This window comes from Bubalus kerabau, chromosome 1, assembly GCF_029407905.1.
Source record: "Bubalus kerabau isolate K-KA32 ecotype Philippines breed swamp buffalo chromosome 1, PCC_UOA_SB_1v2, whole genome shotgun sequence".
Taxonomy (NCBI): Eukaryota; Metazoa; Chordata; class Mammalia; order Artiodactyla; family Bovidae; genus Bubalus; species Bubalus kerabau.
Genome location: NC_073624.1, coordinates 176473205 through 176486000, shown reverse-complemented (window position 1 = coordinate 176486000; position 12796 = coordinate 176473205). Strand labels below are relative to the sequence as shown.

At 43.1% G+C, this 12796-nt stretch overlaps 2 protein-coding genes across 2 annotated transcripts in view; one reads left to right on the top strand and one right to left on the bottom strand.

Moving 5' to 3' along the window:
- Positions 1 to 2145: 2145 nt before the first annotated feature.
- LOC129624351 (olfactory receptor 10H1-like) lies at positions 2146 to 3078 on the bottom strand. Its single transcript, XM_055542114.1, has one exon. The coding sequence runs from the start codon at positions 3076 to 3078 to the stop codon at positions 2146 to 2148; it is 933 nt and encodes a 310-aa protein (XP_055398089.1).
- FAM32A (family with sequence similarity 32 member A) overlaps positions 2899 to 12796 on the top strand; it is a 271335-nt gene continuing 261437 nt past the window's right edge. The window contains exon 1 of the mRNA XM_055542189.1: positions 2899 to 2908. The gene's annotated coding sequence lies outside the window, so the exon portion shown is untranslated. The remainder of the gene's footprint in view (positions 2909 to 12796) is intronic.

Sequence of the window (12796 nt, the reverse complement as noted above, 5' to 3'; positions counted from 1 at the left end):
ATCCAGGTTCTTGGACTCATTGAATTGAAATTCATTCAGTTGTGTCTGACTCTTTTGTGATCCCATGGAATTCCAGGCCAGAATACTGGAGTGGGTAGCCTTTCCCTTCTCCAGGGGATCTTCCCAACCTAGGGATTGAACCCAGGTCTCCCGCATTGCAGGAAGATTTTTTACCAGCTGAGCCACAAGGGAAGCCCAAGAATACTGGAGTGGGTCATTAGAAACTGAGAAGAGGTCAGACAAAATATTCAGGCAAGGCTTTATCGGGACTCGTGCTGCAGCATTACTCAGTCATAAAAAAGGAACAAAACTGGGTCATTTGTAAAGACTTGATTGGAATGAGAGTCTATCATACAGACTGAAGTAAGTCAGAAAGAAAAACCTTGCATATTAATGCATATATGTAGACTCTAGGAAAATGGTACAGATGAACCTATTTGCGGGGCAGGAATAGAGAAGCAGATGTAGAGAATGGATGAGTGGATATGGAGGTGGGAAGGATGTTGTTGTTCACTCGCTAAGTCATGTCCAACTCTTTGTGACCCTATGGACACCAGGCTCCTCTGTCTTCCACCGTCTCCTGGAGTTTTCTCAAATTGATGTCCATTGAGTTATTGATGCTATCTAACCATCTCATCCTCTGTTACCCCCTTCTCCTTTGGCCTTCAATCTTTCCCAGCATCAGAGTATTTTTCAGTGAGTCAGCTCTTTGCATCACGTGGCGAAAGTATTGGAGCTTCAAGCTTCAGCATCATTCCTTCCAATGAATATTCAGGATTGATTTCCTTTAGGATTGACTGGTTTCATCTCCTTGATGTCCAAGGGACTCTCAAGAGTCACCTTAAATCCCCCTTAGTGCAAATGGGAATATTTAAACTGATGTGACCACGAGACATACCTTCATTTTGGGCTCTGCACTCACTATTGTGAGTCAACAAAGAGTTCCCCCTGGTGGCTGTGCCACTTCACACTCTTACCACGGCAGGCAATTTCTCACGATGGGACTTTATCCCTTGAACTAATTATATAGACTTCTCTGTCTCTCTGCAGCTGCTTGAGATTCACACTTGAAACATGGAGATTTCCTCAACTTTTTCTGAATCTGCACATTGGTGGTGGTTGATGCTCAGTCATCATGTCCAACTCTTTGCAAACCTCCATCGACTATAGACTGCCAGGCTCCTCTGTCCATGAAATTTTCCAGGCTAGAATGCTGGAGTGGTTGCCATTTCCTCCTCCAGGGAATCTTCCCCACCTAGGGATCCATCGAACCTGAGTATCTTGTGTCTCCTGAATTGCAGGTGGATTCTTTACCACTAGTGCCACCTGCATATTATCATTGCTAACTGCAACTGCACAGATCGCCAACACTGAAATTTAGACTGCTTCGCTCTCCTCTGCTGTAATCTGGTTTAGTCTGCCATAGTCTCAAAATCAGAGAAGGCAATGGCACCCCACTCCAGTACTCTTGCCTGGAAAATCCCATGGACAGAGGAGCCTGGTAGGCTGCAGTCCATGGGGTCGTGAAGAGTCGGACACGACTGAGCGATTTCACTTTCACTTTTCACTTTCATGCATTGGAGAAGGAAATGGCAACCCACTCCAGTGTTCTTGCCTGGAGAATCCCAGGGACGGGGAGCCTGGTGGGTTGCCATCTATGGGGTCGCACAGAGTCGGACACGACTGAAGTGACTTAGTAGCAGTAGCAGTCTCAAAATACTTGTGATGTAGCTACCTGTTGCTGCCTACAAGATGGTGGAGACCTGACATCTTCCATTTCTCTTGGCACTATGGGTTTATGGTGATGGGAGTAATTACACCACTCTGCTTTCTCACAGGAGAACAAATTCCAAGTTTAATGGTACCTGACAAAGTGCTCTTCAACAGATAAGAAATCAATGAATCTGACTTTCTGTGTATTATCATCTCATACATCTTACCACCCTGCATATATGCATGACACTGTTTAACCATTTTTGCAAACACATAGATATAGCCTACAAATGTCCCTGTAAACCATAAAGCATCAGGCAAACACAGGTTATTACATGCTTACAGGTGCCATCTCTGATGGTAGCATCAGGTAATCCAGTTGAGTCAGTTCCAAGGAATTCCTCCCAGATAATCACATTTTTTTTTTTCTGGCTAGAGCTGGCTGAGGAAGGTCTTCTTCACGGCTTCCTTCAGCTCCTTGTTCCTGAGACTGAAGATGATGGGGCTCAGGAAGGGAGTGAGGGCCGTGTAAGTGATGCCCAGCAGCATGTCTCCTTCCAGAGACTGGAGACCCTTGGGCTTGAGGTAGATGACAGAGGCAAAGCCGTAGTGCACGACCACCACAGTGAGGTGGGACGGGCACATGGAGAAGGCTTTGTGCCGGCCCTCAGCTGAAGGGATCCTCAAGATGGCGGCCACGATGAAGACGCAAGAGAGCAGGATGAGGAGACAGCAGCCCAGCAGGGCGGCAATACATACCAGGCCCACGCCCTTGGCCACAGTAGAGACGTTGTCCTCACAGGCCAACTTGAAGAGAGGCAGCACATGGCAGCCAAAATAGCGAATCTCATTAGACCCACAGAAAGTGAGTTGGAAAATGGAAGATGTCACCACTAGCCCAACGACTAAGCCTCCAGCCCAGGACCAGGCCACCAGGCAGGCGCAGCCTCGGGGGCTCATGAGCACGTTGTAGCACAGGGGGTGGCAGATGGCCACGTAGCGGTCGTAGCCCATGACGGTGAGCAGAAAGGAGTGGGTGAAGCCGGGTATGAAGGAGAAGAACATCTGGCTGGCACAGGCCACAAAGGAGATGGAGCGGTCGGTGGAGAGCAGGTCGGCCAGCATGCGCGGGATGATGGTGAAGGTGTAGAGGATCTCAGAGATGGAGAGGGCACACAGGAAGAGGTACATGGGGGTGTGGAGGCTGCACTCGCTCCAGACGGTGGCCATGATGAGCAGGTTCCCCAGCAGCGTGAACAGGTACACAAACAGGAACAGCAGGAAGAACATCAGCTGAAGGTGGGGGAAGGAGGAGAAGCCGATGAGGATAAATTCAGTCACTGCTGAGAAGTTGGCATCCTGCATGGAGGCTGTACCTGAAGTGACATGTGATGTGGAGAGGTCAGCTACTGGATGGAGGGAGGTGATCAGCTTCCATCACTCCTGGCTCTGCCCCAGAGGCTGCTCCTGATAAATGACAGGTGACATTGGCTGAGTTCCTAATCTGTGCCTCCTACAATTTAATCTTCTCATCAATGTAGTGGGGGAGGTGCTGTTTTGATCACTCTCTTGAGTATCTTGAGACTACCCGTTGAGAAAATTGGAAACGGTCTAAGAAACTTGTTTATGGTAAAGCTTTCAAAATGCCAGAACCCGTGACTGGCTGTCCCCAAAGTTGCTACCTTTCTATCCCTCTAGGTTGCCTCCAAAAATCAAAATGTTCCTTCACCAGAGCTTCCTTCCACCGCTGCTCTGCCCTTCTGTTCCCTTCTGATAAATTCTGTTCTTCCCAGAGCTTCAGAAATCACAAGATCCCTACCACATGGCTACAACACTTGGGACCAGTGGGCTTCTTTAACTTAACATGCACCAATCAGATTCTTCCTCTGGAGTTATCCGTGCAAGGCACCTGAGGCAAGACACTGTGTAGAAATAATGTTCTGGTTGTTTTCCTGATTCCATGAGGACCATCTATGTGTTCTGAGGCAATGCAACATAGTCATCTGACAAACGGATGAGAGAGTCGGCTGATAGACTTCAAATCCCTGCTCTGCCCACACTGTGTGAAACTGAGCAATTTCTTCACCTCTTTGCACCTCCATTTCTCTCCACCTGCCTCAAAGAGCTATTATGAGAATTAAATGAATTATTCTTGAACTGTGATCTGGAAAACTATAGGAGCTATCTATGATAAGTGAGAAAATGTAACTGGTCTGTGCTCAGTAAAACTTCAGTTTAATGAGCTTTCAATGTCTCTTTATAAATAACTTGCCTGTTTTTACATGATCTTTTAAAATTAGGAATAAAAGGCAGTAAACCACTAATCTACTTTTTGTGTCTATAGATTTGCCTGCTCTAGGCAAGTCATCTAAATGCAATCATACATTATGTGGACTTTGGGATCTGGTGTCTTTTACTCACCATGTTGTTTTAGAGGTTCATCTATGTTGCAGCATGTATGAAAACTTCATTCTTTTTTAAGGCCAAATAATATCCCTTTATGGAGAAGGGCATGGCAACCCACTCCAGTATTCTTGCCTGGAGAATCCCATAGACAGAGGAACCTGGCGGTCTACAGTCCATGGGGTCACAAAGAGTCAGACACAACTGAGGTGACTTAGCACACATGCACACATGGATAAACAAGATTTTTTTCTGCCCATTCGCCCACTGATAAACATTTAGATTGTTTTCATTTTTGTACTCTTGTAAATAGTGTTGCTATGAACCTTTATATAGGAATTTAAAACATACCAGTGGTTCCAGAGGCTGCAGGAAGGGGAGAATGGAGAGTGACTGCTAATGGATATGGGGTTTCCTTTGTGGGTTCTGAGAAGATTCTGAAACTAGTTCCAGGAGGTGGTCACACAATACTGTGAATATACTAAATGCCACTGAATTGTATGCTATAAAATGGAGACATGGTAAGTTTTATGTTATGTGTATTTTACCAAAATGAAAAAAAAAATAGGAAAATGTAATGAATGCTCTATTCAGTGGGCTCATATCCTAGATGAAACCCTGACAGTCTGAGAGCAAACCAAACTGCGGGAACCAGACACTTGGGTGAATGGAGGCTGCACTCCCCCAAACATCCATCCCTGGTTTCCAGGGTTTCTCAGCCTCCCTTCCTTGGAGTCCTGTGCATCTTTTCTCTGCCTCCCTGCAATCAATTCACCATTAGTTTTTGGCTAGAACAGAATATATTCTGTTATATATTCTATATATATTGCATGAATATAATACGCTGAAGTTAATACATTGACTGTTGACACACTGTTGGGCATTTACTCTTCTTATAACTAAAAGTTTGTAGCCTTTGACTAACAGTACTATTCAACACACACACACACACACACACACACACACAATCATTCTAAGAATAGAACAAGTGATGTATTGAGTAGTTCTTAAGGCAGTCTCTCTTTCTATTGACTATTTCACATCCAGAGATAAAATTGCCCTCTATCTCCATCTCTTCCTCCTCCTTCCTTCCTTCTCTCCTAACCTACACACAGCTGCTGCTGCTGCTGCTGCTAAGTCGCTTCAGTCGTGTCCGACTCTGTGTGACCTCATAGATGGCAGCCCACCAGGCTCCCCCATCCCTGGGATTCTCCAGGCAAGAACACTGGAGTGGGTTGCCATTTCCTTCTCCAATGCATGAAAGTGAAAAGTGAAAGTGAAGTTGCTCAGTCGTGTCCGACCCTATGGACTGCAGCCTTCCAGGGTCATCCTTCCATGGGGTTTTCCAGGCAAGAGTACTGGAGTGGGGTGCCATTGCCTTCTCCGAACATCACCTTTAAAAAGGAATATCCTTCAATATCAAATTTCTTCAAGATGGTAGGGGGTCATAAAATGCAGACTACTCTTCTTTATTACAAGTAGCTTTTCCTATATAACCAGATATGTTAGAATCAAAACGGAAAGTTATATAAAGCATGAACATATTAGATGCTTCATATGCAGTGGCTGTCATTATTGGAGGCCAGCAATCCATTATCTGGGCTTCCCTGATAGCTCAGTTAGTAAAGAATCAACCTGCAATGCAGGAGATGCTGGTTAGATTCCCAAGTCAGGAAGATCCAATGGAGAAGGGATAGGCTACCCACTCCAGTATTCTCGGGCTTCCCTTATGGCTCAGCTGGTAAAGAATCCGCCTGCAGTGCTGGAGACCTGGGTTTGATCCCTGGGTTGGGAAGATCCCCTGGAGAAGGGAAAGGCTACCCACTCCAGTATTCTTGCCTGGAGAATTCCATGGACTGTATTCCATGGAGTCACAAAGAGTAGGATATGACTGAGTGACTTTCACTTTCACTCCATTATCTGACTGCCACATGTAGCCCAGTGGACAGTGAAAGGCAGACACTCACTGGTGGAGCCCATATGGTTTCAGTTTTTGGTTCCACTCCCTTCTTTGAGTCTCATTGTTCTTGGTGAAACAGAATAATTTGGGTCCTCATCAGATGATACAGCTCTAACGACAGAAAGTGAAGAGGAACTAAAGAGCCTCTTCATGAGGGTGAAAGAAGAGAGTGAAAAAAGCTGGCCTGAAACTCAATATTAAAAAAAAAAAAACCAAGATCATGGCATCCAGTATCATCACTTTATGGAAATAGAAGGGGGAAAAGTGGAAGCAGATTTTATTTTCCTGGACTCCAAAATCACTGCAGATGGTGACTGCAGCCATGAAATTAAAAGACACTTGCACTATCAGCAATTATATGCCAATAAAATGGACAATGTGGAAGAAATGGACAAATTCTTAGAAAAGTACAACTTTCCAAAACTGGACCAGGAAGAAATAGAAAATCTTAACAGACCCATCACAAGCACGGAAATTGAAACTGTAATCAGAAATCTTCCAGCAAACAAAAGCCCAGGTCCAGGTGGCTTCACAGCTGAATTCTACCAAAAATTTGGAGAGAGCTAACACCTATCCTACTCAAACTCTTCCAGAAAATTGCAGAGGAAGGTAAACTTCCAAACTCATTCTATGAGGCCACCATCACCCTAGTGGCAAAACCTGACAAAGATGCCACAAAAAAAGAAAACTACAGGCCAATATCACTGATGAACATAGATGCAAAAATCCTTAACAAAATTCTAGCAATCAGAATCCAACAACACATTAAAAAGATCATACACCATGGCCAAGTGGGCTTTATCCCAGGGATGCAAGGATTCTTCAATATCCACAAATCAATCAATGTAATACACCACATTAACAAATTGAAAAATAAAAACCATATGATTATCTCTATAGATGCAGAGAAAGCCTTTGACAAAGTTCAACATCCATTTATGATCAAAACTCTCCAGAAAGCAGGAATAGAAGGAACATACCTCAACATAATAAAAGCTATATATGACAAATCTACAGGAAACATTATCCTCAATGGTGAAAAATTGAAAGCATTTCCCCTAAAGTCAGGAACAAGACAAGAGTGCCCACTTTCACTATTACTATTCAACATAGTTTTGGAAGTTTTGGCCACAGCAATCAGAGCAGAAAAAGAAATCAAAGGAATCCAAATTGGAAAAGAAGAAGTAAAACTCTCACTGTTTGCAGATGACATGATCCTCTACATAGAAAACCCTAAAGACTCCACCAGAAAATTGCTAGAACTAATCAATGACTATAGTAAAGTTGCAGGATATAAAATCAACACACAGAAATCCCTTGCATTCCTATACACTAATAATGAGAAAATAGAAAGAAAAATTAAGGAAACAATTCCATTCACCATTTCAGCGAAAAGAATAAAATACTTAGGAATATATCTACCTAAAGAAACTAAAGACCTATATATACAAAACTATAAAACACTGGTGAAATAAATCAAAGAGGACACTAATAGATGGAGAAATATACCATGTTCATGGATTGGAAGAATCAATATAGTGAAAATGAGTATACTACCCAAAGCAATTTATAGATTCAATGCAATCCCTATCAAGCTACCAATGGTATTCTTCACAGAGCTAGAACAAATAATTTCACAATTTGTATGGAAATACAAAAAACCTCGAATAGCCAAAGCAATCTTGAGAAAAAAGAATGGAAGTGGAGGAATCAACCTGCCTGACTTCAGGCTCTAACTACAAAGCCACAGTCATCAAGACAGTATGGTACTGGCACAAAGACAGAAATATAGATCAATGGAACAAAATAGAAAGCCCAGAGATAAATCCACGCACCTATGAACACCTTATCTTTGACAAAAGAGGCAAGAATATGCAATGGAGAAAAGACAATCTCTTTAACAAGTGGTCCTGGGAAATCTGGTCAACCACTTGTAAAAGAATGAAACTAGAACACTTTCTAATGCCATACACAAAAATAAACTCAAAATGGATTAAAGATCTAAATGTAAGACCAGAAACTATAAAACTCCTAGAGGAGAACATAGGCAAAACACTCTCCGACATACATCACAGCAGGATCCTCTATGACCCACCTCCCAGAATATTGGAAATAAAAGCAAAAATAAACAAATGGGACCTAATTCAACTTAAAAGTTCTGCACAACAAAGGAAACTATAAGCAAGGTGAAAAGACACCATTCAGAATGGGAGAAAATAATAGCAAATGAAGCAACTGACAAATAACTAATCTCAAAAATATACAAGCAACTCCTACAGCTCAATTCCAGAAAAATAAATGACCGAATCAAAAAATGGGCCAAAGAACTAAACAGACATTTCTCCAAAGAAGAAATACAGATGGCTAACAAATACATGAAAAGATGCTCAACATCACTCATTATCAGAGAAATGCAAATCAAAACCACTATGAGGTACTATTTCACGCCAGTCTGAAAGGCTGTGATCCAAAAGTCTACAAGCAATAAATGCTGGAGAGGGTGTGGAGAAAAGGGAATCCTCTCACACTGTTGGTGGGAATGCAAACTAGTACAGCCACTATGAAAAACAGTGTGGAGATTCCCTAAAAAACTGGAAATAGAACTGCCTTATGACCCAGTAATCCACTGCTGGGCATACACACTGAGGAAACCAGAAGTGAAAGAGACACATGTACCCCAATGTTCATTGCAGCACTGTTTATAATAGCCAGGACATGGAAGCAACCTAGATGTCCATCAGCAGATGAATGGATAAGAAAGCTGTGGTACATATACACAATGGAGTCTCAACCATTAAAAAGAATACATTTGAATCATTTCTGATGAGGTGGATGAAACTGGAGCCTATTATACAGAGTGAAGTAAGCCAGAAAGAAAAACACCAATACAGTATACTAACGCATATATATGGAATTTAGAAAGACGGTAACAATAACCCTGTATACGAGACAGCAAAAGAGACACTGATGTATAGAACAGTCTTTTGGACTCTGTGGGAGAGGGAGAGGGTGGGATGATTTGGGAGAATGGCATTGAAACATGTACAATATCATATATGAAATGAGTTGCCAGTCCAGGTTTGATGCACGATACTGGATGCTTGGGGCTGGTGCACTGGGACCACCCAGAGGGATGGTACGGGGAGGGAGGAGGGAGGAGGGTTCAGGATGGGGGACATGTGTATACCTGTGGCGGATTCATGTTGATATATGGCAAAACCAATACAATATTGTAAAGTTAAAAAATAAAATAAATTTTGAAAAAAATTAAAAAAAATAAAAGACACTTGCTCCTTGAAAGGAAAACTATGACAAACCTAGACAGCCTATTAAAAAGCAGAGACATCACTTTGCCAACAAAGGTCCATATAGTCAAAGCTACGTTTTTTTCAGTAGTCATGTACAGATGTGAGAATTAGACCATAAAGAAGGCTGAGCCGTGAAGAATTGATGTTTTCAAATTATGGTGTTGGAAAAGACTCTTGAGAGTCCCTTGGGCTGCAAGAAGATCAAACCAGTCAATCCTAAAGGAATCAGCCCTGAATATCGGATGGATTGATGCTGAAGCTGAAGCTCTAATAGTTTGGCCACCTGATCCAAAGAGCCGACTCATTGGAAAGTACCCTGATGCTGGGAAAGACTGAAGGCAAAAGAAGGGGGCTGCTGAAATGATTGGATAACATCACCAACTCAACGGACATGAATCTGATCAAACTCTGGGAGATAGTGGAGGACAGAGGAGGCTGGTGTGCTTCCTCATGGGGTTTAGCAACCATGGGGTTGCTAAAGAGTCAGACAAGACTTTACAACTGAACAACAATAACCATTTGGATACCTTGTATTGTGGGCTCCATGTTGAATTAGAAAGAGTCATGTGTGAGATTTACGGAGGCAAGGTGGTGTAGTCAGTGATTCCAAAAGTTGAGTAGAGTCTCCCAGAATAATGCTATGGTAATAGGGCAGCTCATACTCCAGAGTAGAGCTGCTACTAGGCTGTCTTAGGCTCAGAACCTAGAATTAGTTTGCAGAGATGCAGCCCAGTCTTCCACTAAGGCTTCATGAAGCTAGTGAGGTGAAATCTAAGGCCAGGAGCTCTCTCAAACATTCACAAAGGCTAAATCTGGTTTATCTCTCAGCTTTGAACATGAGGAAAGGGAAGGGGAAGCTTAGGGACCCCATCTCCCTCAAGACCTCTCCTCTTATTCCTTGAGCCCATACTCTGCACTCTCATACCTTTTTACTTTTATTTGGAGTTCTCCTTGGTGGCTTGATTTTCTCTTCATTCTCTTGGAGAACCCCTACTGATTCCTTATGCTGCCAATAAAATGCCCCTCCTTCATTATTTTTCAACATCTCCTAGCACACCACCCTTAGTGTGGTTTTATTCTCATGGGTCTGGTCCTCTGACAAAGTGGGAGTGTGTGAAAAGAAAAAATGGCACCTAATTCATCTCTGTGGTCCTGTGACTATTCCAGAGCCTGGTCCTCAAGATGTGTTGAAGGCTAGATATATTCCCCTGGAAAGGAAGACAGAGTACAATGCCCTGTTATCATACTCCTAGAACCCCTTCTGTGAGTATTTCCTATGTGTCAGGCGTTGTTCACACATTAACTCCTTGAATCCTCACAACAAACTATGAGGTGCAGTTCTATTTTACCACTGTGTTCCACCAAAGGAAACTGAGGTTAGGTAAATTCGATAACATGCAAGGTCACCCAGCTGGAGCTAGTCTAAAATGCATGTGTGTGTGTCTATGGTGAGGGCACTCAACTCTTACTGGAGGTTGTCATAACTTATCACATCTCCCCAAAGAGTCTTGGTGCCCTGGACGTGACAGACCAAGGACCTAATGCATCCTATGTATTGTACATGCACAGGACTTTCTGTCCTTACAGATTGGTCTTTCACCAAAGGGGAAATTGAAGTTCAGTAAAAACAAGTCACTTGTCCAACTTCACAAAGCTGGGTCCAGGATTTAGTTTCAGGCTGTTGCAGACAATTAAGGTGATTGCACCACACACACCAGAAGAAAGACAACCATGAGCTGGACATTCAGAGAAGGCACCATGACAGACTGCATGATGAAACAGCAGGACCTACACTGGGTTACTTCCTCTTTCTGAGTCCCAGTTTCTTCTGAAAAGCTAGTGAGATTGACAAATTGGCTGCTCTGAGATGTGCTATGAGTTGAGGATTCTTTTTTGAATCTTAGTTATCAAGGAGACCAGAATTTTGCTTTGATGGGACAAAATCATATCTGTAATCCTGGAGTCAAGAAGGGAATTTTTTTTTCCTGCCTACAGTTATCTGTGTCTTTTCAGAGATGTGTTAACATTGTGAACAAACAACACCTAAGAATCTGAAGATTGCATTAAGATGCTCCATCATAGTCACTAGGATTACTTCCTGTAGAACAGTCATCTGGACAAGGGGATCTGTGAGAAGAAGCAGAGCCCCTGCCCCTGACCTATCTCTTCTCCATCCCTTAGACTGTATGATATGTCCCTTTCTTCTCTGACTTCTGTGTACCAGAGACATCAGTGAAGAATGAGTTCATGAACCCCAGCAATTCTTTTGTTGACAGAATGTATAGCCCTCTCCCAGCTCCTTTCTGATTTTTGTTGAGCTGAGGAAACCTGATATCAATGTACATATGTGAGCCATGTCATATTCTCCAAAATTTCTTAGATCCAGGACAACGTGTATTACCTGGAGCTTAGGTGAAATGGATGGCCATGTTGCAGGAAGTGGGATAACCTTCCAGGGTCCAAAAGTGGAATTTTGTCTAACACTCAAAAATGAATTGTCTGAGGAGACTTACATGCCGACAAAGACTTTATTGGGAAGGGGCGCCTAGGCAGAGGGCTGTAGGGTAAGGGAACCCAGGAGAACTGCTCTGCCACATGGCTCACAGCCTTGGATTTTATAGTGACAGGACTAGTTTCCAGGTTGTCTTTGGCCAATCATTCCGATTCAAGACTCCTTCCTGGTGGCTCACACATCGCTCAGCCAAGATGGGTGCCACTGAGGAGTCTCCTGGGAGATGATCAGACATATGGTGTCTCCTTTTGACCTTTCCCAAACTCTTCTGGGTAGTGGTGGCTTATTAGTTCCATGTTCCTTACTAGGACCTCCTTTCATAAACAACTCATGCAGATGGTTACTATGGTGCTGGCCAAGGTGGGCCTTTTCAGTCCGTATGCTTCCCGTAAAAACCATGTAGGGATCTAATTCTACCTTCCAGCTGTCTGTACCTTTTACCTGCTTCTTTGTGGGGGCCAGAGCAATTATTCTTTGTGGCTCTTCAAGCCACTGGTAATCTCTCTCCTTCCATGCGCAGCACACCTGCATGCCTTTGCTCAAACTATTCCCTCTGCTTTAAATGCTATCAGAACATTGCTTGGGGATCTCTTCCTTGTCCATCAAAATTCTCCAGTTGAAATGACCAAGAAGATGACAGACTAATGTGTCATTATAACCATTCTATGGAGTCTAGATGCCAGGTTCTTTTACAGATCAGAGATGAGCAGAGGGAAGGAAACAAAGTAAAAAGGCCATTAATCTTGCAAACATCTCCTACAATGGCAAGCTTCAGGTAAGGGGTGTGTTAATATCTTCATTCCTGCCATCTACAGGTGGACAGGATTCTGAACAAAGGCACTTTAACAGTCAAGCATGGGGCAGGATTCACTGAGGCAGGTCATTGCATATAATTATAAT

What these genes read in the sequence shown, in the direction of transcription:
- LOC129624351 (XM_055542114.1), bottom strand. Translation starts at nt 3,078, where the DNA reads ATGCAGGATGCCAACTTCTCAGCAGTGACTGAATTTATCCTCATCGGC.